The following is a 23,545-nucleotide window of genomic DNA, read 5'->3' as shown; positions in this document are numbered from 1 at the left end:
AAAAAGAGGTTGAAAACAGTCATACAGTGGGTTTTAACTTTAGCCAAGAGGATTGATAGGTCATATATAAATCATTAATTTCTCATCAGTTTTTAATACGTAATAGGTGACAGTAAAATAGCGCATAATCTTTATTTTATTTGAACAAACTTACTTAATAAATTACTCAGATTATAATTTGTATTTCTTTACTAAGACTCTCATTTCCCTCATGAGGAAGCCTGTTCAGGTACATAGGGCAAAAGGTGAAGGACACCCTGGACAGGAAACCAATCCACCGCATTCTAGAAAAGAAAAAAATCTATATTAAATAAATCAAAAAGTGCCTTTGTGAGGAAGAAATAAAAGGCCAAAACCAAATGTTGGTTTAGTGGCTAAGAGATATAAACTTTATAGCTGCTTGTTTACTGTCTTGCTTGACATAAAAGGCTCTCAGGTCTGGTCGCAGACTCTGGGTTGAACTGCAGCAGGCAGGCAGGATGAAGTTTGAGGACATCATAACAGAGATTAATGGATTTGGAAGGTTCCAGAAGATGATCATTGTCTTCAGCTTCATCGGCCGCTTCACTCTCCCGTGCCACTTCTTGCTCAACAACTTCATCTCAGCTGTTCCTTCTCACCACTGCGACCTGGATGATGGAGGCACTTTAGAGAATCTGACTCTGGCTCAGAAGCTGAGGGTCAGTATTCCAGTGGAGGACGACGGCTCTCTGAGCTCGTGTCAGATGTTTGCAGAACCACAGTTCCACCTTCTGCACAACTGGTCCAACTCCTCTCAGCTGTCCACCGTGTCCTGCAGGAGAGGATGGGTGTACGACAACAGCACCTTCAAATCCACCATTACCTCTCAGGTGAGAATTTCTAGATGGAGAAAAGGATCAAAACACTTCAGCTGAGGTCTTTCTTCACCATGACAGGTCACATGTCACGTGCTGATCCACCTCATCCGTCCCGCACTTGTGAACTAGACACCTGAGCAGGTCATTCTGTCCCCTTTTCCAATCGCAAGATAGAGAAAAAAAACAGAATCAGCCACCATCTAGGGTTCGGTGCAGTGGTGTCATTGCCACATGAATCTGACAACTTTTGAAAACAGAATGGGAACTCTGTCACCATGCTAACGCTACAGTGCGAGGGTCAACATTTCAAGTGATGTCATGAGCTGGGTTTCCTTTTTCTGCATCGACCAGGTGATGTTTTAGTTTCAGAGTAAAAAGCAATTCATGAAAGTTTTGTTTATTTTGACACACAGTTCTTCTGGGGTTTGAAGGGAATCTTGCAAGTACTTATATTTAGAATAATGAACAGGCTAGGTTTTATTATAGTTTTACACAAATATAAAATACAATAAATTTCCAGCATAATTTAAATTCAAAAGGTTTTATGTTTATCTTTTATGTTTATACAATCACTCAACAACCAGTCACTTCTACCTGAGGCAATGACTCGTGCAATTCCTGGTGACAAGGTGCAAACAATCTCTGATTCACTCGTGTACACCGGCTGCTTCATTATCCATGGCCTTAAGGTAGGTTCACGCCGCCGCCACTGGAGCTAGGTTAAAAAAAAAAGTAGGCCACCCAGATGGCAGCGGCTCTGAAGTTATGGCCGATTGGAGACAAACAGTGTTGCAATCCTTTACTGAGTCTAAACATCTAAACCAGGTGGATGCCAGAGTCTGCATGCTGGCTCATCGCTAACAGAAAGCTGGAAGACGCTCAGACATACTTGCAAAGATGCGGCACAATGAACGGAATGGAAAACGAAACAAAGAGCCTCAGTATCAAGGTGAAGATCCATCAAACTGTAAACAAATGTAAGAAGTTTTCTTACTGTCTGCACCTTCCACTCCTGCAGACGCTTTCAACTGACGTGGTGACGGTGAAGAAAGATCAAACGTACACCTACCTTGACCTGATTCGTACGCTGAAAATGAGGATATTGGTTTTACAGACTGGTATAGTTTGGTCAGTAGGTCTTTGGGTTATTTGCTGAAGTGAAAGTGGGACACTAAACATCAGTGAATCCTGCCTTTTGCTCCAGGTTCTGTGTAGCAACAGCCTTCTACGGAATCAGCTTCAACATCCGCGGCTTTGGCCTCAACATCTACCTCACTCATTTCACATATGCCGCTGTGGAGATCCCAGGTAAAGTGGTGGTGTTTTTCCTATTGGATCGAATCGGCAGGAGAAGCACGATGGTGGGATCTTTGCTGCTGGTGGGAATCTGTTTTGGAATAAACATACTGGTCCAAGAGGGTGAGTAGTTTTTCCACCGCAGGTCCAGACCTACTGGAGCTTCTCCTCACTCCAACTGTCATGTCATAAATGTGACATGTGCTTGTTAATGTGTTCAACTGCAGACCAGTCGGTGGTCAGGACTGCAGTAGCATCCATTGGAAAGGCTTTTTGTTCGTCCTCCTACGCAACGATTCCACTCTACATCTCAGAGCTGTATCCTACTGTGGTCAGGTATTCAGCTGAAGTTTGATCAACGCTTACATTAATGCCACCTTTTTAAGACGTATTTGTTGGCAGGCAAAACGGGATGGGCTACAACTCCTTCATGTGTCGACTGGGTGTCGTGGTCGCTCCCCTTATTCTGCTGCTGGATGAGCTGTGGAGGGACCTTCCCCAGCTCATCCTCATGTCCGTGGCCATCTTGGGGGCAGCCGTGTCCCAGACGGTGAGAGAGACGCGCGACCGATGTCTGCCAGAAACCATTGAGGACGTTGAACAGCACTGAAGTTTGCTATTCATTTGAAACTGGTTGTGCTGTCTGGAAAGATGTGGTCATATATTCATGCTGTTTATTATCACCAAAGATTGAGTTTTAACATTTTTCCACACTGGCATTTCCTTTGCAGTGACCACTTCCAACCTTTTTATTGAATTCTTAAGATCCCAGCCAGACGAGCCTCCAGATGTTTCTTCTTCAGGAGACCTCCACCGTGAAAGACCTGGTCAACGGTAGAGCGTGATACCTTCGTCACTAGCTGGTCAGGTGATTCAATCAGGGCCCTGGTTCTTGTCCGGAGTTGTTATTGGCCTCTCGACAGGGGAGGGACTCACCTTACGCTTCCTGCCACGCCCACTGTGGTGTTGAACTTCTTGTGTTTGCTGATGATGCTCTGGTCTGTGGACACACGGGCATCATACTGCTTTCATAATGCCTTGTAGCCCTCTCCTTGACTGTAGGCACAGACGTTGACACAGCTCCTCACTGAGCTCCTTCTTCTCGGCCACATCGATCAGAAAATATAACCAAACAACCACAACATTTTCCCTCCAGTCATACTCTTCTACAAAGACGCTGTTTTGATCATTGCTTAACAACTGGTCAACAAAAAAAGAGTTTTTTTCTGACATTTTGCTAGGGGTATGAATAATTCTGAACATGGGTGAAAATCAACTTTTGGCCAGATTTTTACTTTTGGCAGTAAAGTTTAGCCCTCATATCTCATAATATAAAATAAAATGCTTTATTTCACAGGGTATGAATAGTTCTGAGGCCGAGGCACAAACGGGATGGGCTACAACTCCTTCATGGCTCGACTGGGTGTCGCGGTCGCTCCCCTTATTCTGCTGCTGGATGAGGTGTGGAGACACCTCCCGCAGGTCGTCCTCTTCTCTGTGGCCATCTAGGCGGCCGTTGTAGCATGGATGCTGAGAGAGACGCGCGACCAATGTCTGCCTGAAACCATTGAGGACATCAAACAGCAGCGGTGGAAACCATGGAACAACAACCAAAGTTCAGTCCTGAACTTTAACTATGTTATTTCATAGAGCAAACGGTTGAAAAGTGCCACTTTGATTTGTTCTTAAACCTGCCGTGCCTCTTACTTAACCACGCAGCTTCAGAAGGAGGCGGCGGTCTGACCCGCTACTTGATGGCAAATAAAGTGGTGCCTCAGTTCTTGACCACAATCCGTTCCAGACGGCCGTTCGAGAAGCGATTTGTTCGAAATCTGAATGGATTTTTCCCATTACAATGAATGGAAAAAGAACTAATGCGTTCCAAGCCTTAAAAGAGTCTTTTGTAGGAGTGAATGTAGAGTGTGTGCTGCAGGTGGCTGTTCCTCTATGTGTGTGGCCGCTGCATGTGGGAGGGGTTGCAGAGTGAGTGACGTCTCTCCAGAAGTGAAGAGGTGCCTGGTGCGTGTCCAGCTCTGAATGTGTGCTTCTGTGCAGTTTGGAGATTTCTGTCAAGACACATCCTCCCACCACTTGATGGCACCGTTTGACGTCCTTCCCCTGTCATCCTGCTTCTCACATGTGGATCGACTTACCAAGTTACATGACTTGACTCTGGTGCGTCACATGTGCGTACCGTGCCCTTATCCCGGAAACTTTTCCGAGGTTTTGATAAGATATGACCGTGCGACAAATTGGAAAATCACGAAATTCACTCATTCATGAATTACTGTTTATGAAGCTCAGCTATCAGATGTACAGTAAAAAAAATAAATACTGCACTTTGATAGTTAAAGACTGCTTTGTTGGCAGCTGTTGATCAAAGCATTGGCACTGACTTGGGACTGTCAATATTTGAATCCAAATTAAATTTTACCCTCATTTTTAGGGAGAAATGTATCAATAACAGAGGGCATCAAACGTTTATATATTTAATTCTTCACAGTGCCAAAAAAACAGACTTTTTTTCCACAATAATATTAGCGTTGTTGAATTCAATGGTACGAATGTTTGTTCAAATGGAAAACAAAATAAAAACGAATAAATGGATCAATAATAGTTTGTAAAGTGTTATTTCATTTATGATTATTCATATTACAAATAGCATTTTGAATTACCCAAATGGGGAGTTGAACATAAACATGTTTAATGGTTTGTTTTGTTTCTTGTTTGCGTTCATGATGATGAAATACACTCTCACTGCAGGCAGTCTCAGGTGAGTCGATATTTTTCATGTGAGGAGAGAGCGAACTAGCTAAATGTTGATTTTGTGGTTCCGCAGTGCAAGATATTTGTAGACCGTGTGGCTCGACTCGAAAGGCTCTCAGTTGAACTGCAGAAGCAGTGCAGCGGGCAGGATGAAGTTTGAGGACATCATAACGGAGATTAATGGATTTGGAAGGTTCCAGAAGATGATCATTGTCTTCAGCTTCATCGGCCGCTTCACTCTCCCGTGCCACTTCTTGCTCAACAACTTCATCTCAGCTGTTCCTTCTCACCACTGCAACCTGGATGATGGAGGCACTTTAGAGAATCTGACTCTGGCTCAGAAGCTGAGGGTCAGTATTCCAGTGGAGGACGACGGCTCTCTGAGCTCGTGTCAGATGTTTGCAGAACCACAGTTCCACCTTCTGGGCAACTGGTCCAACTCCTCTCAGCTGTCCACCGTGTCCTGCAGGAGAGGATGGGTGTACGACAACAGCACCTTCAAATCCACCATTACCTCTCAGGTGAGAATTTCTAGATGTAGAAAAGGATCCAAAACACGGGGGTGACACAAGGTTTGGAACAGGTCATTTGTGTTTGGTTGTAAATAAATTATCTTGTGTGTGTTGTGTTGTTGGAAAGTGGGATTTGGTGTGCGACAACAAAGGGAAGAACAAGGCGACGGCCACCATCTTCTTCGTGGGCGTGATGTTTGGAGCTTTGACATTTGGCAGTTTGAGCGACAGGTTAGAAGCAGTCGGCCATCCATTTGTCCACTTGTTGACCCTTGACGTTCTCCGGCAGGTTTGGTCGCAGAATCATGCTGCTGGTGTCGTACGTTTCCGGCATCGTCTTTGCAGTCGCGTCTTCTTTTTCCACGACCTACGTCATGTTCGCAGTGCTGAGGTTCTTCACAGGGTTCTGCATTAACGGCATCGTCATCGTCACCTATGTTCTAAGTGCTGAGCATTTCTCTGACTGGTTCTGCTGCTGGAGGTTTCTGATCCAGCTGCTATGTTTGGCGCAGGTGTGGAGTGGGTGGACATCGAACACAGGAAGATCGTGGGAGTCATCGACAGCCTGTCTTGGACTTTTGGAAGCATCATGTTGGCAGCCATTGCATACATGGTGAATGACTGGAGATGGCTGATTATCGCCATCAGCTCTCCTCTCATTTTGGGGATTCTCACCTGGAGGTAAGAGTCACCCCTTCACCATGCTGTGGCTACACTAAAGAGGCTGAGCAGAGCTTAGTGGAACGTCAACATGATGTGGTGTCAGAAGCAATGTCATGGATCTACATTGACTTTGGCTTTTGCTGCACAGATCGTGTTTAGTGTGAACATACAGATCCAATAGAGCCACATAGTCTGTTCAAAAAGAAGCAGATACAAGGCCCCTGAACCGAACCAGTCATTGATCAAGTATTGAAACATTTATATTGATGTGAAAAACATGTCTTATAAACCAGGTGGATGCCGGAGTCTGCACGGTGGCTCATCGCTAACGGAAAGCTGGAAGACGCTCAGACATACTTGCAAAGATGCGCCACAATGAACGGAACAGACAATAAAACACACAGCCTAGATATTAAGGTGAGGATATGTCGAACTGTGGACAAAGGTAAGAAGTTTTCTTCCTGACTGCACCTTCCAATCCTGCAGACGCTTTCAACTGTCGTGGTGACGGAGAAGACTGGTCAAACGTACACCTACCTTGACCTGATTCGCACGCCCAAAATGAGGATATTGGTTTTACAGACTGGTATAGTTTGGTCAGTAGGTCTTTGCTGAAGTGAAAGTGGGACACTTCAGATCAGTGAATCCTGCCTTTCGCTCCAGGTTCTGTGTAGCAACAGCCTTCTACGGAATCAGCTTCAACGTCAGCGGCTTTGGCCTCAACATCTACCTCACTCATTTCACATATGCCGTTGTGGAGATCCCAGGTAAAGTGGTGGTGTTTTTCCTATTGGATCGAATCGGCAGGAGAAGCACGATGGTGGGATCTTTGCTGCTGGTGGGAATCTGTTTTGGAATAAACATACTGGTCCAAGAGGGTGAGTAGTTTTTCCACCACAGGTCCAGACCTACTGGAGCTTCTCCTCACTCCAACTGTCATGTCATAAATGTGACATGTGCTTGTTAATGTGTTCAATTCCAGACCAGTCGGTGGTCAGGACTGCAGTAGCATCCATTGGAAAGGCTTTTTGTTCGTCCTCCTACGCAACGATTCCACTCTACATCTCAGAGCTGTATCCTACTGTGGTCAGGTATCAAGCTGCAGTTTGATCAACGCTTACGTTAATGCCACATTTTTAAGATGTATTTTCTGGCAGGCAAAACGGGATGGGCTACAACTCCTTCATGTGTCGACTGGGTCTTGCGCTCGCTCCCCTTATTCTTCTGCTGGATGAGCTGTGGAGGGACCTTTCCCAGCTCATCCTCTTCTCCGTGGCCATCTTGGGGGCAGCTGTGTCCTGGACGCTGAGAGAGACGCGCGACCAATGTCTGCCTGAAACCATTGAGGACGTTGAACAGCAGCAGTGAAAACAAATAACCCAAATGGAATATTTACAATTAAAACCAAGAGGGGCTATTTGCTCTATTATATACACTTGACAAAATATGAAGGCCACTCTATCATTTTAAACATCAAAATGTGATTTTTTTTTTTCACCCATTACTGCTTAGCATGAACCATCAGTGCATAGTATACAGCAGCAACCATTGTCAGCAGAGCATGACAGGCTCAGCAGGGACGGCAAATGTTGCCCTCTCACATCCCTCCTTCCTCAAGTGTCCAGGCAGGACAACAGCAGACAATCCTCACATCGGACCTGCTCCCGCGAACATACTAAACCGGTTTCTGGGATCAAGAACAGCTGTTAGCGCCCAACCCAACTGTTAAACAAAGAGCTGACAAGTGCGCAGACTTTAGTCAAAGCTTCTTTATTAAAGAAACAAAGCAAGCACAGTTATTTTCATGACTCAGCAGTCCTCTGAGGGTGAGCCACTCACATCTAAATGACATGGGTCCGTATCAACAAAATTAAAGCCAGATCTAATGTTGAATATATCTCCAGCAATACACTTATTTCATGAGTTTTGGGGGTGGAGATGGAGGGGTAAGGGAGTGGAGGAACGACGCAAAACAAAAATGAAAAACTCCAAATGCCAATCTTCAAACATGAGGATACAGAAAGAGCTATATCTACGGTACACTGTCGTTTTCCCAGGACACTTGTTGGCCATCTTCAGTACTGCGAGTACTCCTTACTCTCTAGTTTGGCAATAATTCGCTCCAGCTGTCTCTTCGCTTCACACTGAGGGAAATTACTCATTTCATAGTACTGAGGAGCGATTTTTACCAACCTGAAAGAGGAGAAGAAAGAGTGAGGATGGAAACGCTCAGATGTTCAAAGCTCTGCTGCAGGTCACTCACCATTCAGGTTTGATGTCTGTACAAGTGCGGATGTAGTTCTTGGTCGTGAGGACAAATTCGTTGTAGAGAACCCACTCGGGCTTGTGGTCCAGGACGGTGGACGGGTGAAGCTGAACCACCTGGTTGTCTTTGACTGTGAGGTAATGACCGGTGCGTTCCAAATGAGCCACCTGCCCAAGCAAGACAAACACATTCAACGTCACTACAGTAAGAGGACGAATGACTCTCTGGCGGAGGGGTTCATCTGTAGCAAGTGCTAGCCTATATAGAAACTAGATAACTGAGGAATATAGAGCACTCATCCTAAGAAACGTTCAAAAATGACTTGCCGACTGAAAACCTTGAAAGAGTCGCTGACCTGCATGAAGAAACCGGTGCAAAGCGCCCGGCGGATGTTGATGTAGTAATCCCTGCTGGTGAACTCAGTGCTCCGGCGGGGCAGGTTGAAGCGGTCCATGATCCTGGACAGCTGCTGCCGGACGTTGTCGGCTGACATCAGTGAACGATAGTTGACAAAGTTGTCATAGCACCACTGGTTGGCCTCGTGGTCTGGGGAGGAACAGTGGTTTTAGATTCATTTCATGAACCCAGTAAATAAAAATGCTGAATAGAAAACATTGCAATTTTTAAAGCAAATAAAAAAGTCAAAGTGCTTAACATAATATAAATACGTGTTGTCACGCCTTCCCAGATCCTCCTCTTTTCATCGACTACATGAGTATCTGGGGTCCCGGTGAGATATTAGCTGCTCATAGCGCACCTCCAGTCTTCAACAACAAAACTCAGCTGCTCATCCAAAACAATAAACTCCATTAGCATTTAGCTCCGGTTAGCATTCATTCGTTAGCCTCTTGCTAGCTCTTGAATTCAGCGCTGTGATTTGAGGTCGAGTGTCTTGTTTTGATGCCGTGTCTGAGTCCATAGGTGCACAGGTCGAACTGGTGTAGATGGGGAAGTGTTGTCAATCGTGGCTGGCTGGCTCTAATGTCAGCAGTTGCAGGCGTGCTTTGTCATTTTTACATTGTGATGTAAAACATTTTTCATCATGTATAAACTGGATATAATGAAAATATTTTTTAAATGGCCTATATTTGTACTTGGTTTTAACAACAAGGCGGAGAAATCAACTGAACAAAACTGGACTTACTTTGCTTGAAAGCATGGTAGACGTTGAGCAGAGTCAGGTGGTCTCCGTCTATGTGAGCAAACCTCATCTTGGACTCGTCTGCCGCCTTCTTAGCCTCCGTGGGGCGAACAAAGCACTGTGGGACTAAACAAGGTTGGTATGGGCCCCAACAAAGCCGCCCATAGGGATGAGTCAAACATTCAGAGAAAAATGCAGAACAGCCTATGATGCTAGGGTGCGGGACATGGACCAGGAAGGTTATCAAAGTCAGGCTGCAGGAGAGTCTGTGGTTATTCCAGAGAGAGAGAGAGAGAGTCTCTCATTGGCACGAAACAGTGCAGGCAGTACGCACTTCTAAACATGTCATTCAGTTGGCTATGAATTTGTGATGTCGAATAAATCCAAACAGACTTAGCCAACTAATCAATACTAACATATATAACATAATAAAAATACCTCTGAAAATTCTATCACCCCTACTGGCATTTATCAGTAAGCTTAAACAATATAAATGTTTCATAAATTATTTTTGGAGGGAAATATTTTTGTCTCCTTTACTTAATTCAGCTGTCATTTTGTGTGGTATCATGGAGCATTTTAAAGTGAACCTGTTTTTCAAGTTTTGGCTTTTGTTGGGGAAAAAAGAAAAGAATCTATCTATATATCTATATTTTGAAAAAAAAAAATGCAGTTATACAAGCCGAATGTTGGTGGACAGGAATCTTGTCCTACTGAGATCAAGAAAGAGGTCAGCCCTGTTCCGGGCATTACCTGACAACATGGCAGTAATGGACAGGATCTCATTCGAGCAGTTGAACTCGCAGCTCGCAATGACCATCTTGGCCAGCTGGGGGTCCAAAGGAAACTCCGCCATCATGGAGCCCAGTTCAGTCAAGTCACCATCATCGTTCAGAGCGGCTAAATAATTCAGCAGTTCAAGGGCTCGCATCAGGGTCTCAGGTGCTGCAAGACAAAATGTTCAAAATGTGAGTTATGTATTGCACTTGTGAATGCAGTGACTGAGCCAAACCAGTGCAGGAAAACTCACCTGGTGGATCCATGAAGTCAAAATGCACCAGATCATCAATACCAAGCTTCTTCAGCTGCAGCACAACGGAGCCCAAGTTGGAGCGCAGAATCTCAGGGTAGGTGTTATCCTGGTGAAATCAAAGAGTCATGAACAAAGACCAAAATATAAACGTTATCCTAATTATCACAAAACAAAATTTGATTTACTGATCATTATTTCCGCCTGTGCTATTGTACTTTTAAATTTAAAGCATTTCCAGTTAAAAGTCTAGTCACCTGCATCTCAGTCTTATAGGCCTTTTCTGTGTAGAGGCGGAAGCATTTGCCTGGACGTGTTCGTCCAGCACGTCCGGCCCTCTGCTGGGCGGACGCTTTACTGATGGCTGTGACCAACAAAGACTCCACTCTGATACGGGGATTGTACACCTGAGAGCAAACGCACATGTCAGCAACAATGATTTACTGTTATGGCAGCTCCAGTCACCCACACTGCAGAACTCACCTTCTGTTTGGCGAAACCAGGGTCAATCACAAACACCACGCCATCAATCGTCAGTGATGTCTCCGCAATGTTTGTCGACACAACCACCTGAAGAAAGGGCAGTCACTCAGAAAACCTCAGCCATGCTGCAGAAATACAGCTGACAATGGATCAATCAAGCACACCTTTCTTCCAATAGCACCGTTCGGCTTCCTTGGCGGAGGCGGCTCAAAGATGCGCTGCTGTTGTTGTGGAGGCAATGTGGAATACAGTGGAATGATTTTGATGTCGCCAACTTCAGGTCCAAGGTCGTCGACCTCACGTTTGATCCGCTTGCAAGCCTCGTCGATTTCCTAAACACAGAGAGAATCGGCGTTGGCGGCGCTTCAGCTGGGCAACTGCGGCAGGACGTGACTGCTTCGTGCTCACCTCTTGACCAGTGAGGAAGAGGAGGCAGTCACCTTCATCTTCTTCACACATGTGAATCTGGATGACTGTGCGGATGGCGGCCTCTAGGTAGTCTCGCTCTGGCTCAGGGGTGTAGAAGATCTCCACAGGATGTGTGCGACCAGGGATGGTCAGCAGGGGGCAGCTGTCAAAGTAAACCTGGAACTTGCCGGCATCAAGGGTGGCGCTCATCACGATGACCTGATCAACGGTAAGTAAATGTCAATGTGACAAGTTCCAGACACAGTAAAGAGACCAGAAATGGAGATATTTACAGAATTAAAAAGAATTAATATCGACTTCAGGCACTGTACGTTGGTGGCTATTATGGACAAAGCCAGTAGCTACATGGGTCCACATTCATTCAGGTGTAACCTTAACTTCACCCACCTTAAGATCGGTTCTCTGCCGCACCACTTCCTTCAGCACTCCCATCAAAATATCTGTCGCCAGTGTCCTTTCGTGAGCCTCATCCAAAATGATGACCCCATACCGCTCCAGCAGAGGGTCGTTCATTGCCTCTCTAAGCAGCATACCGTCAGTCATGTACCTAAATAAGAAGGGAAAAAGACGCATTGCATGCATAAATAGTGAATCACTATGCGGGGTAGTACACAGTCATACAGGGCTACTTACTTCAATATAGTTTTGGCTGAGCTGCAGTCTTCAAATCGAATGGAGTAACCCACTTCCTGTCCGAGCATCACATCCATTTCATCAGCCACTCTTTGAGCAACACTCATTGCAGCCACTCTCCTGGGCTGAGTACAAGCCACAGCTCTCTTAGGACCAGGTATTCCACGAACCATATCGACACACCACTGGGGGATCTAAGGACAGAAATGATAGGTAGGTTGAGAAAAGAAAGTGTACATTTCCCCCCAGACATATCAATAGATAAGATATAGTCAGACCTGTGTGGTCTTTCCGGAGCCAGTCTCTCCGACCAGGACAAAGCTCTGATGGCGTGTGATGATGTCACTGAAGCTTTCCTTGTACTCCCAGACTGGTAGCTGTAACCTTTTTTTAAGTATCTCATAATACCGCGGTGTGTGTGGCAGATTGGTGAAAGGGTTAATCTGCTGCTGCATGCCCATTTGCTTGATGGGAGGCATGGCCAGTCCACCAATCATGCTGTTTGTCAGTGCACTGGACGGCTTGGAATCTCTGTCCCGGTCCCGGTCTCTGTCCCTGTCTCGATCTCTGTCCCTGTCCCTCGAGCGATCCTCTCGATCTCTGTCCCGGTCCCTGTCTCTGTCACGCCTGTCAACATCAGAGAAGAAACACCTTTTAAACCGTGCACATCAGAAGAGCATTTGGTCATATTGAAGTAATTGGTTGCAGTCAATATCTATATCTAAAGAAAAGCCAAATGCCGATACTCCGGGACGATCGAATGTTACTTAACACTATAAACGCATTTTAGTATTTACAACACTACAATCAGACGACTCCTACGTTTCCCAACCCATATACATGACATGCTGAAAAATTGTTAAGACAGTTGTAACAATATGCTAATAATTAAATGTGTGTTTTACAACAATTTAGACACATTTTTTTTGTTTACCATAGACTACTTTTAACACTATTATCACTGAAGTCTGTAAGTTCATCAACAAGTACATGTCATACGCCGAAGAGTCTACTAATAATTAAGATAGTCGACGATTAGTTGACTGTAACAGTAGTTATTTGAAGACCTAAAAAATGAGAGTTGTGCTGGTGAACTTTTAATAGTTGCAGTTGACATAGTTTTGCGCTCGATTTTTTTTATGTCAAAGTTCCCAAATTCTTCTACAAGAAACCTACTGATGTGACACTGTAGCTGCACCGGATGTCATCTTTTTCATACATTAATGTGCAAAAACACGACATCATTTCCATTCAAAACACACGAGGCGATGGGAACATTTCGTAATTACAGTCCTCAGTTCTGGGACGTTCAATGCATTTTTAATGAGCACTTCGAATGTGGTATCTGTCAGCACGGATTATTTTTTAACGCTACAGATCCAGTTCAGCATTTTATTCAGTTGTAACCGTGAAGCTCTGGGGAACGAGTTAAAATATATACACGTTTTGGCAGAGCGATACAACGCGTTTGTTATTATGCAATCACTACCTTATATTGTTGGTATTAACAAAACATCAGTTTCATCGTTTTCGCAGGATCGATCAGCCCAATAATGAATGGCTAAACCACGCGTTTAGTGTCTACGATCTGCGGGTCCAGACTTAAATCTAGAATTGGCGGTTGCGTCGGTTAGCAGCTTGCTAACAGACTTAGCATGTCGCGCGCACACACGTGCCTCAATTGTGAACGTAAACGCTTCGTCGGTGAGCGCAGCTTCACGCACCACCAACTGGAGGAGATATGAGCGTCTAAAACGACCGCGTGTGTACAGAGTCTATGCTTTTTTTTGCTTTCGACGCGTCGCCGAATTCGTAAGCCATTGTTTTGATCTCACTTCAGCGTTGATGGTTGCTAGCAGCCAGCTAGCTTTTAGCTGACGGTTAGCGTGACACAAAACGGTTTGACCCGTCAAAACCCACTTACCCGTCCGACCGCTTCTTACTGGAATAGTCATCACCCAGGTCGAGACGATGCCGTTTGGACATCCTTTTGAAGCACGGTGATCCCCCACTGTCTTAAATAAAAAGGGTCACTAATCTGCCGGGCAACTCACTGAGCTTCCTGATTCCTCTGCTCCTCTTCAAATGGAAGCGTCGAGGCAGCCGAGCGAGGACGAGTGACACCTGCTGGTTTGGAGGAATTCCGTCGTCCTCTTTGTAAGTTCAAGCTCAATAGTGTAATTGTTGCTCGCTGAGTTAGAAACATAATATGATCATATTGCTTGCACTTATATTCCTATTTTTTTGTTCATTATTTAATTTCCACAATTATTCTTTCATTCATTCCTTGCGTTTATAATTTCATTTTTTGTTTGAATGTGGTTTAAAGGAAGACTAATGGTCTATAATGCTTACAATGTTATGCTTTTGGAATGTTTTTCAGAATGTACTTTACAGCTACAGTATGTTCTGTTGGAAAGTTCTTTCGTGTTGATAAAATCTTCCCTTAAATAGCGTGTGATTCATTTGTAATGAATTGTGTGTCAACTCTGCTTCAATACAATGAATCGTGATCTTATTTTCAATAAATTACCCTAAATATGCTCCCATGCAAAGTAAGTAATGTCTGATTTTATTCTTTTACATTAGAAATAGTCCTGAAACCGATTGTTTGAATCGATGTAAACATTTTGAATTTATGCCTGTGCGTGAGAAGTTGCTCTCCTTATACTGATCACTGGGCAAACACAAGGCTAGGCACTGCTCTCTGAGACACCATAGCAAAGCTTCTTTTTAGGACGCATTTTGCATAGCTTCTGTGATCTTTCTGTTTCAATATAGCTGCACACATAACTACAAATGACGTGTTTTATTACAGTGGAACACAGTTGTCTCCCACATGTTTGAGAGGAACACAGGATCTGTTATAAATGATAATACTCGTCTTGGAAACTTAGTTCGGGGATATTTATTTTGACAGTCATTTCCTAAAATTTTGGAAAAACAGGACAGGGGTTGTTTGAACATCCACCATCCCGCGCGAGTCTCCTCCTTCAGCAAGCTACGCCTCCGGACACGATCATGTAATAGTTTAGAAAAGCCTGACTACGGCCGAACAAAAGCACCAATTCTTGCGGATTTTCGGTGGGTCTTTTAAAGCAACATGCGCCGAGGAAGGTAAGCAACCTTCTGCAAATATAGCGAGTTGTTAGAAGTTGCTATATTCTCATTTGTGGTGTCGCCTATTTTAACGCCAGTCCTCAAACGCACCACCGCGTTTCTCAGCGTGTACACAATGCAATATCAGTTGTTTGAAGAACAAACGATCGCTTCTCACTGTAAAGAAGATATGAAGTACTTCTGTGAAATGAAGACGTAAGATGGTTGAGTAATCGCGAAATGATGACGTCATTCCGAGAATGACGAAAAGCTGATTAACTTATTTTCCTACTTTTGTTTGGATCTGTTATGTATTCACAATAATCGCGAGCCAGATTAACAAATAAGCATCGTATGGTTCTATTTAATAATTAAACGAGAAGCAGTTTCTCCACTTATAACTCCAAATGAAATCTGCAGTACTTAAAACACAAACATAATCAAATGAATGCAAGAAAAAAATAATAAAAAATAACAAATAAATAACATTGTGACTGTTTATTTATTCGATGTTTATGTATTTATTTATTTTTTAATAATTATGTGGTTGGTTTCGTCGTTGCTACGTTTAATGTTAACGGTTTAATTCATGAGTGTAATGAATGGTCATCACTTCATTATTAATAATGAAACATATTAATAAAACATTATTAATAACCTTTATCTGCTGCTCTCTCTTTAGTTTCTTGAAAGCCTTCACAGCTGCATCAAATATTTGCTATTTCTTCTGCGTAATACTGCTAATTTAAGTGCTATATTTTGGTGCATTGTGCTGTTTGACGTTGTTTCATGATGAAATATATTGTTTTATTCTTAAAATATTGCCGATTATTTCATTAATTGTGAGCTCTCTGCAAGTCATCTGAGGGTCAGCCAGTTTGATATTAACCTTTAATTCCTTGTTATTATTTATGAGATTAAGTTTTGTCAAGATGCCAATCCCACTAATAATTCTTCACTAAAATAAAGGTTTAATCTTGAAATAATCCCAGAAGCAATTTTTTGGTCAAAATGTGACGCTGAATTTTTACTGCGATTTCTTCATTCATTTCAGGGGTTTAAATAAATATATGGAACTTGAAAAAGAGGGACAGATTGAAGTTCTCTTTTTCACAGATGGTAGTGTGTCATAACAAAATAACATGTTTGTTTCAGGGTCTCTATGTTGGAAGCTGCACTGCTTCTGGTGGGATGCTGTCACCTCTTTGTACGGGCTGATCATAACACTTCATCTCCTCCAGAGGTCGCTCAGAACAATGGCACCCTGTATGCAGCCTGTAAAATGAGACCCAGCTCGTCTCTAGCAGAGGGCCTTCCCAAAGTGTACGGTCGGGTTTCGTTTAAGCAGGATTTCCCCGAGGGGAAACTCCAAATCCGCTTCACGTTGAATGGCTTCCCGAGTGATGACCAAACCCAGCACAGGGCCATTCACATCCACCAGTACGGACACCTGCATCAAGGTTGCGGCTCCACCGGAGGACACTACAACCCACATGGAGTCGACCACCCGCTCCACCCCGGTGACTTCGGAAACTTCCTGCCAAAACAAGGGAAGATCCAGATGATGATCACTTCGAATGCCACGCTGTTTGGAGGGTGGTCCATTCTCGGAAGAGCAGTGGTGGTCCACGCTGGAAAGGACGACTTGGGACAAGGTTCGGATGCAGGGAGCCTTCTGCACGGGAACGCCGGCCCCCGACTGAGCTGCTGCGTGATTGGAATTGCTCCCCCTGGAATCTGGAATCAATAGTTTCCACCAGATCCCACCAATGCGTGAAGTTGAAGCACCTTTAAATCACTGAACTTCCATTTCAATAAATATACTAATAAAAATGGTGTCATTTAGTTTGGGCGCAAACAGTACACGACACATGTCAAGTATTTTATGAAGAACTATTTCACAAGAATCACATGTCTCTGAATTATAAGAGAACAGCAAGATGAAACAAACAGCACAATAATAACAGAATCTTAACACAAACTTCCACACTAGATCTAGCTTTGAGGCCTCACTTTGACAAACACGTGCGGTATAAATGACTAAACTGTACACTCACCAGTATTGTTTGTGTGCTTGTGAATAAGGAGGATCATTTCACATGTTTCATGTCGGATATTTACCACATCAAGAAGTCCGACTTTGCAAGGTCGCAGCAATTAATATGAAGGACCATGAGGCAAGTGGTGACAGAAGCTGAGGGAACTGACTTGAAAAGTAGTTCCTGCACCTGTACAGTCTCTAATTCCATCAAAATACATAGACTTATTGTAAAATACTACATTATATTTACTAATTATATTTCTGAACATGCCAGGCTATGCATAATGCACCTATAATGCAAAAAATGGAAATCATTTCTGTTTTTCTGAGCAATTTATTTCATGTTTTCTGAGAATATTTGCAGTTTTAGGGGTAATATTTGTCTGTTTCAACCCAATTTCCCCCCCAATATGAATCAATGAAACACGTGGATGTGTGGTGACTCTTGCCCCAAACATCCTTAACTAAAGAAAAAATTCATCTGTGCAAAAAATACTTGGGAAAAAATAAGTTAAATAATACAGATCCAACAACAACAACAACAACAAAAAAAAATCAGAAACACAAAAAATAATTTCTAGATATACATGTATGCTAAACACTTCTTTATAAGGCAAACACATCTCTCTGGAGTCGGTGATGAATATGGATCACTGCGCCCTCTAGTGGACATCGGCATAAGGACGATAAAATCAAAACGAGGTCAATATTTCTGCATCTTTTAGTGCTATCAATAGGCAGGATTTCACCCAACTCCGGTGGGGGATCCATGAAGAGAAGCTAATATTCTCTTGCTCCATTATGTTTCTGGTGCCCAAAACTGACTTTTAACTAAGAGACTTGATGTTTCCAGAAGAGCAGCAGGGATCCTCCACTGCTGTCAGGTGTTATCCGGCTCATAGTGCAATATATTGCTGCCGCCTTCAGTAGACCAAAACCAGAGCAGTAAACTCAGAGTCAGCCTGTGATGTGGGCCTGATCGCCTCAGTTTGAAAAGCATTCTCCTCCACCCTGAAGCCCAAGGCGTCATATTTCCTCAGGGACACCCACATCTGACCTCTCACACAGTTCTTTCTCCTCAGGTTCTTCTTGAATCTGCGTCGCCACGTCAAGATCTAGGATAACACACTGTCTGTCAATGGTTTCAGGCTCTTCACCGTCTTTATCTTCGTGGCGCTCTGGAGTTTTTATGCCAGTGATCTCTCGACTACATTCTTCCTCAGTGAAATCAGGCTGGGTTTGGTTGGTGTCCTCAGCACTAGGGGGCGCTGTCTGCAGAGTAACCGGCTCATCCTCAGCCGTCCCGTCACAAACCTCCCTCTCTCCGCCAGCTGAACGTTCAAAGCCTCCTTCATCTGAGCAAAACACAGCAGAGTGAAAAGAGCCGACATCGTCATTTCATCAATAGAATGTTTACCTTTCTGTGCCTGTGACTCTGGAGTGAGAGTGTGCTGGCAGCTGAACAGGGCGGCCTCCTTCCCTGAGACAGACACAAACATCATCAACACGCTGCACTCGCAGAGGTGGAGCGGCAAGCAGAAAAGAAGGAGTATAATTCCAGAGAAACATACTTCCACACGTCCCCACAGACACATTATAAGTCAGGCCTCCAGGACGCAAGAAGCAAGAGAAAAGCAAGTTCATTATTGAGTTCCAGGCTGCAGACTGATCACTGACACACGGACGTGTCGCTCTTCACCTGGCAGGCTCCACAGCCCCGACATCTCCAAGGTCTTCAGCTTCTTCTCCAGCTCGGCGACTCTGTTCCCGAGGATTCTGGAACAATGTATATTAAAATATCAAAACGTGTGCAGTGTCTTATGAGTACCAGTGTGTGGCAGTGCTGGTGCTTGGGTGTGTTTGTTTTGAGCCTGCATTTCTGCTGTGTTTACATTGCATTTGTGTGTGTTTTTGAAGATTTATATTTGAATTGTTACGGTCGTGCACGTGGTGAATGTCCTGTTTTTTTCAATTTTGATGTGTGTTGTGACACTTATTTGTACACTTGTGCCAATATACATTTCAGTTCTGTCTGAATGTGTATATATTTGATGTGCAAGATGTTGTGTATGTAATCATGTAGTGCCTTCTTGTGTGACGTTTGTTGCTCCAGGAACTGCGTACTTGTTGATCTGTCGCTGGTGCTGAATCACCATGTTCTTCTCATGAATGGTTTCCAGCAGAGCAGTGGCCAGAGACTTGAGGTCAGAGATGGACTGAGGAGTGACCGGCAAGCTGCAGCCGTTTTCTTCAGAGAGCAGCAGCTCCTTCACTGCAGACACACAAGCGTCGTGAGCAACATTCACAGCTTAGGTGAAAGAGAGCTTCTAATCTACCTTGTTTGGCCGACAGGACTCCAGTCAGCGCACTGCTGTTGGGTTTACCACCAGTTTTAGAGTTCTTCCTGCTCTCCAGCGCACTCTGAGCCAAAGGAGTTTGAAAAGTCAGTAAACTTGAGGGTAGTAAAACACACAATGACAGGAAACGAAAACTTCCTTCCGATCACCAACCACCTTGAAAAGGCAATTTCACATGCTCCCATTTGCGTAACATGACAGTCGTCCACGTGTTTCCTAATAAGACTATGTTAAACAATATTTGAACATTTTAATCCTATATTTAGTTATGCAGACTAAATCCGGCCTCTGCGTTGATTGTGCTGTTGCCTTCAGCCTTGCTACTGTAACAACCAAAATGTCCTCATTGTGGGCAGAATAAATGCAAAACAATTCATTATGTCTATTATAAAACGTCCCACTGCTAAAGAATACCACTCATTCTGCAATTCCCACAATGCAGTGCAAGAGTGCTGTAACCCATGACTCAGTTCTGGTCCTTGTCTTAGGTGTCTTCCAGATGAATGATTCGACATGCACCGTAACTGCTCCATGGTATATTCCATGCAAAAAAAACACCATGTGAAAGCACAGAACCAGAGCTTTGTGTGTGTGTATACAACAGGCATCACAGCAGCCCCCAGCACTTCTGCAGTAGAAACACACAGCAGATTTATCGTCGTAGTGTGGCAGCGCTGGCTGGACTTTTTCATTGTTTTCATTCATTGTTTATTATGTTGGAAAATTGGTTGCAAAATATTTTATTTTTACAAGGAGGCCAGTTTGGTTGTAGTGTACATATATTCACATATTTTGTGTGGGAGAGGAGTTATGTGGGATTTGTCAGTGACTGAGAGGAGACCATCCTACATGCAGAAAAAAACACCTGGAATATAACCTAACAAAAGTCCAGGAGAGATAGTTTGTTATTGTGAATATGCAACCGTAAATATGTATTGTGAATATGTACAGTAAAAGTCTAATTCTAAGTCTAATTCTAATTTTTTCCAATTTAAACTAACATTACACTGTCAAAAACGCACTACAATGTTGAGTAACTGACACATACTGAAAGCATAACTGAAAAAAGACAGAAACACTCACTCATGGAAAATTTTGAACAAGTCTACAGCCATAAAAAGTTACTTTGTCTTTAATGTTCAATGTTTGTCTCTGATGTTTGTTGTGCTGCTGAAACAAACCTCCCCAATGTGGTAAGAAAAAAGGAAGTCTAATCTAATCTAAAATAAAAAATAAACCCAGTCCATTTGTACATAACAGTTAAACAAGGTCTGACAATTATTGAGTTTGATCTGAAGGAAATGAGTAAGACACTCATCATCATTGTACCTTGTACTTCACCATATTGGCTTTCAACATGTGGACTTGTTCCTGGAGTTGACTCAGTCTTTCATGCAAATATCTACAAAAACAAAATTCTCAATCATTCACTTTTCAAAATTTCAATTCAACAATGCTATAATGACAACCACCAAATGTTACAGAACCTGTTCTCCATGCAGAGAGCATCGATGTCCAACATTCGGACCTCATCGTTCCCCACCAGGTGATTCATCTCCCTGTTGAGTCGATGAGCCTTCTGCTGAAAGACGTCGCGTTCCGCACGCACGTCATGAAGCTCATCGGTGAGTGATTTGACTGTGTGTTCCAACACCTCGTTCTGAGACACAAACAAAGGGAATCCTGACTTTGTCAATAACAAATAATGTCGGTAGTTGACTTGTCGGAATCTGAGCTCCTTAAATAATTCAGCTCTGGGTCACGAGGAGGAACTGGATTAGATCTCAGGAGCTTCTCACAGTTACAATGACGGAGCTCGACACGGATAAACAAGGTTGACGGCAACGACACATTCTCCCGCACCTGTTCTCCGGCTCGTTCCAGCTGTTTGACCAGATCCTCTCGTTCGTGAGCGGGAAAATGCCGCGTCCCCACGTCCTCGTCTCCCAGCCGCTGTTTGGTGATGGTCATTCGGAGAAGCTGTTTAAACAGAGGGGTTGTAAAGGACGGTTAATAATTCACTGAGACGTACAGACTTTCTTTGGCTTTACAATTAAACACCACAGCAGGATGTCTTTACACGGCCTTTGTTTGAGTTTGTCTGCATCACCTTTGATATACTATATATATATATATACAGTACATACATACATATGTATATGGAGTCAATGCTGGGAAAAGCCAACTGAGAAAAGGCAAGGACTGAACACCTTGTTGTCCCCCTGAGCTTCCGTCAGGCGTTGTTTCAGCTCCTTCACCTCCTCAGAGAGCTTGTTGCTCCTCTCTCTGGAGTCTCTCAGCAGCTGAGCCAAGTTGACCTGAGAGTTAGAGGATGAAGTCACATAAATGTGCGGAAGGTTTGCGGTCATTTGTCTCTCACCTGGTTCCGTTTCTCCGGTGGCAGGGTTGGATCTCCGTCCTGACAAAAGCAAACATATTTTCAACCAAGGTTTGTCCCTTCCAGCTCACCTTCAAGCGTCTTACAATGAGCTCCCTGTACTTCTTCTTCAGCCCTTGGTGGCGCTCTCGGAGCTGATTGGCCATCAGCTGGTACTGATCCCTCTCCTGCTGACAGGTGTCCAGCTCCTTGGACAGGATCAGGAGAGCTTCCTTCTTGCTCTCCAGCTTCCTCTTACAGATGAGGAACTGTTCAGGAACACAACCTTGTTGTCACTTGATATTTTTGTTCACAGGATTCTTTCAAATCAGTTGAATTCACAATGACAGCTGGTATTTCAGGAGCAACCAGAAAATAAAGAGACAGACTTATTGGTTTACTGGTCTCTGAAAAAATGCCAGTTAACCAGCTGTGGTTAATTGAAATGCTTTATCACTTAAATTGTTGTAAAAACAACCAAACAAAACTTTTGTAGAAAAATATTGTATCTCAAGTGAAATCCAAATAAATCGTCATCCACATAATATATTGGAGCATATCCTTCCGTAACATAAATCTTACAACAGAAACGTCACATTAAATAAGAGCGTATTCCAAAAAAAAAAAAAAGGTGAATGTGCTACCGTCGACTAACGTCGACCTGCTGACCGCAGTCGTCCGTCTCACCTCGTTTGTCAACGCCTGCCAGTCACTCTCGCTCCTCCTCGACAACTCCATTTTGCTCCTTTAGAGGCCGAAATATTCCTGATAAGTATTCGTCACCAAGCCGTTCTGTTTACGCTGGACATTTCCAGCGACACTTCGCATCCTCCATGGAGATTATCTGAGCGAGAGACGCAAGAAGCATCACTTCCTGCCGTGTACGTCAGCGTGGTGTCGTGATGCGTTCAAGGTCCTGTATAAGAATTGGACCGAGGGATTTCTGTCCCAATCGGACGGACCTCGGTGTTTTAAGGCGTAACATTTATGATGCGTTCACATACGTTTAAACAGACATGACTCAGGTTATAGATGATCTGTAGCGGAATCCTATGAATAATAAAAAGGAGATTATTCACTAGAGAATATGAGACTACCTGGGCTTGACCATATCACAAGACCTCTCATGGTCACGCCACATCAACCAGACCGTGAAGAAGGCCAAGCAGCGTCTCCTCTTCCTCTGTCGCCTCAGAGACTTCACACTCCCTGTCAAGGTGCTCAGGAACTTCTACATCTGCACTATTGAAAGCGTCATGACGAGGAGCATCACCACCTCGATGGGTAGCTGCACTAAACAGGACTTATTGGCTCTGAAGAGAGCAGTCCGCTCGGCTGGGAGGACTATAAGAACAGCACTTCCAGACCTGCAGGACACTTACACCAAACAATGCAGGTCGAGAGCTCAGAGAATCCTCGGTCAGCTCCACCACCCTGGACTTTCTCTCTTCTCCCTGTTACCATCAGGACGCTGGATCCGCCTCCTAAGGACCAACACTGAGGGGATGAGAAGGAGCTTCTTCCCTCAGTCCACCCGGCTACTCAACAAAGTCGGATAACCTGGTGTCATACTGTCACTTTACATATTTTTATTTATGCACTATGCACTTATG

The 23,545-nt window shown here is 43.9% G+C and overlaps 5 protein-coding genes across 6 annotated transcripts; 3 read left to right on the top strand and 2 right to left on the bottom strand.

The window, feature by feature from the left end:
• The first annotated feature begins 479 nt into the window (after positions 1-479).
• On the top strand, positions 480-2,745 carry LOC128753522 (solute carrier family 22 member 7-like). Its single transcript, XM_053855306.1, has 7 exons — positions 480-851; positions 1,097-1,149; positions 1,665-1,788; positions 1,858-1,967; positions 2,044-2,258; positions 2,363-2,471; positions 2,538-2,745. Exons 1-7 carry the CDS (start codon positions 480-482, stop codon positions 2,743-2,745), a joined length of 1,191 nt encoding a protein of 396 aa, XP_053711281.1.
• Positions 2,746-5,050: 2,305 nt separating this feature from the next.
• Positions 5,051-7,444, top strand: LOC128754424 (solute carrier family 22 member 7-like). Its single transcript, XM_053857032.1, has 9 exons — positions 5,051-5,422; positions 5,541-5,644; positions 5,703-5,857; positions 5,926-6,094; positions 6,370-6,493; positions 6,563-6,672; positions 6,740-6,954; positions 7,059-7,167; positions 7,234-7,444. Exons 1-9 carry the CDS (start codon positions 5,051-5,053, stop codon positions 7,442-7,444), a joined length of 1,569 nt encoding a protein of 522 aa, XP_053713007.1.
• Positions 7,445-7,830: 386 nt separating this feature from the next.
• On the bottom strand, positions 7,831-14,150 carry dhx15 (DEAH (Asp-Glu-Ala-His) box helicase 15). The gene is made up of 14 exons (XM_053855446.1): positions 13,983-14,150; positions 12,337-12,685; positions 12,059-12,252; positions 11,813-11,972; positions 11,405-11,623; positions 11,161-11,328; positions 10,997-11,083; positions 10,771-10,920; positions 10,514-10,622; positions 10,237-10,428; positions 9,487-9,609; positions 8,698-8,888; positions 8,340-8,509; positions 7,831-8,269 (listed from the first exon to the last, which is right to left on the bottom strand). Exons 1-14 carry the CDS (start codon positions 14,042-14,044, stop codon positions 8,152-8,154), a joined length of 2,292 nt encoding a protein of 763 aa, XP_053711421.1. The 5' UTR covers positions 14,045-14,150; the 3' UTR covers positions 7,831-8,151.
• Positions 14,151-15,043: 893 nt separating this feature from the next.
• Positions 15,044-17,174, top strand: LOC128753809 (extracellular superoxide dismutase [Cu-Zn]-like). The gene is made up of 2 exons (XM_053855918.1): positions 15,044-15,175; positions 16,313-17,174. Exons 1-2 carry the CDS (start codon positions 15,162-15,164, stop codon positions 16,905-16,907), a joined length of 609 nt encoding a protein of 202 aa, XP_053711893.1. The 5' UTR covers positions 15,044-15,161; the 3' UTR covers positions 16,908-17,174.
• On the bottom strand, positions 17,085-22,827 carry LOC128753808 (coiled-coil domain-containing protein 149-like). Of its 2 annotated transcripts, XM_053855916.1 has the most exons (13): positions 22,620-22,826; positions 22,040-22,201; positions 21,936-21,974; positions 21,766-21,873; positions 21,419-21,535; positions 21,043-21,215; positions 20,885-20,957; positions 19,535-19,619; positions 19,323-19,470; positions 18,898-18,974; positions 18,770-18,805; positions 18,616-18,678; positions 17,088-18,553 (listed from the first exon to the last, which is right to left on the bottom strand). In XM_053855916.1, exons 1-13 carry the CDS (start codon positions 22,668-22,670, stop codon positions 18,225-18,227), a joined length of 1,461 nt encoding a protein of 486 aa, XP_053711891.1. In that variant the 5' UTR covers positions 22,671-22,826; the 3' UTR covers positions 17,088-18,224. The 2 variants fall into 2 exon arrangements, with proteins under 2 accessions (XP_053711892.1, XP_053711891.1); XM_053855917.1 differs by lacking the exon at positions 18,770-18,805 and having other exon boundaries at positions 17,085-18,553; positions 22,620-22,827.
• Positions 22,828-23,545: the final 718 nt, after the last annotated feature.

The sequence above is a fragment of the Synchiropus splendidus genome, chromosome 2 (genome assembly GCF_027744825.2).
Source record: "Synchiropus splendidus isolate RoL2022-P1 chromosome 2, RoL_Sspl_1.0, whole genome shotgun sequence".
NCBI lineage: Eukaryota > Metazoa > Chordata > Actinopteri > Syngnathiformes > Callionymidae > Synchiropus > Synchiropus splendidus.
Note: the sequence above shows the minus strand (reverse complement) of the source record. Positions and strands in the feature narration are given on the sequence as shown.

What these genes read in the sequence shown, in the direction of transcription:
- LOC128753522 (XM_053855306.1), top strand. Translation starts at nt 480, where the DNA reads ATGAAGTTTGAGGACATCATAACAGAGATTAATGGATTTGGAAGGTTC. An exon ending in CAAAGAGCCTCAGTATCAAG is followed by an intron (nt 1,789 to 1,857) that starts GTGAAGATCCAT and finishes CCACTCCTGCAG; the next exon opens with ACGCTTTCAACTGACGTGGT. An exon ending in TTACAGACTGGTATAGTTTG is followed by an intron (nt 1,968 to 2,043) that starts GTCAGTAGGTCT and finishes CTTTTGCTCCAG; the next exon opens with GTTCTGTGTAGCAACAGCCT.
- LOC128754424 (XM_053857032.1), top strand. Translation starts at nt 5,051, where the DNA reads ATGAAGTTTGAGGACATCATAACGGAGATTAATGGATTTGGAAGGTTC. An exon ending in TTGGGGATTCTCACCTGGAG is followed by an intron (nt 6,095 to 6,369) that starts GTAAGAGTCACC and finishes CTTATAAACCAG; the next exon opens with GTGGATGCCGGAGTCTGCAC. An exon ending in AAACATACTGGTCCAAGAGG is followed by an intron (nt 6,955 to 7,058) that starts GTGAGTAGTTTT and finishes GTTCAATTCCAG; the next exon opens with ACCAGTCGGTGGTCAGGACT.
- dhx15 (XM_053855446.1), bottom strand. Translation starts at nt 14,044, where the DNA reads ATGTCCAAACGGCATCGTCTCGACCTGGGTGATGACTATTCCAGTAAG. An exon ending in TCAGCCAAAACTATATTGAA is followed by an intron (nt 11,973 to 12,058) that starts GTAAGTAGCCCT and finishes CTTCTTATTTAG; the next exon opens with GTACATGACTGACGGTATGC. An exon ending in TCTTCCTCACTGGTCAAGAG is followed by an intron (nt 11,329 to 11,404) that starts GTGAGCACGAAG and finishes CTCTGTGTTTAG; the next exon opens with GAAATCGACGAGGCTTGCAA.
- LOC128753808 (XM_053855916.1), bottom strand. Translation starts at nt 22,670, where the DNA reads ATGGAGTTGTCGAGGAGGAGCGAGAGTGACTGGCAGGCGTTGACAAAC. An exon ending in AAGCTCAGGGGGACAACAAG is followed by an intron (nt 21,536 to 21,765) that starts GTGTTCAGTCCT and finishes CTGTTTAAACAG; the next exon opens with CTTCTCCGAATGACCATCAC. An exon ending in AGAGTCACAGGCACAGAAAG is followed by an intron (nt 18,554 to 18,615) that starts GTAAACATTCTA and finishes TGTTTTGCTCAG; the next exon opens with ATGAAGGAGGCTTTGAACGT.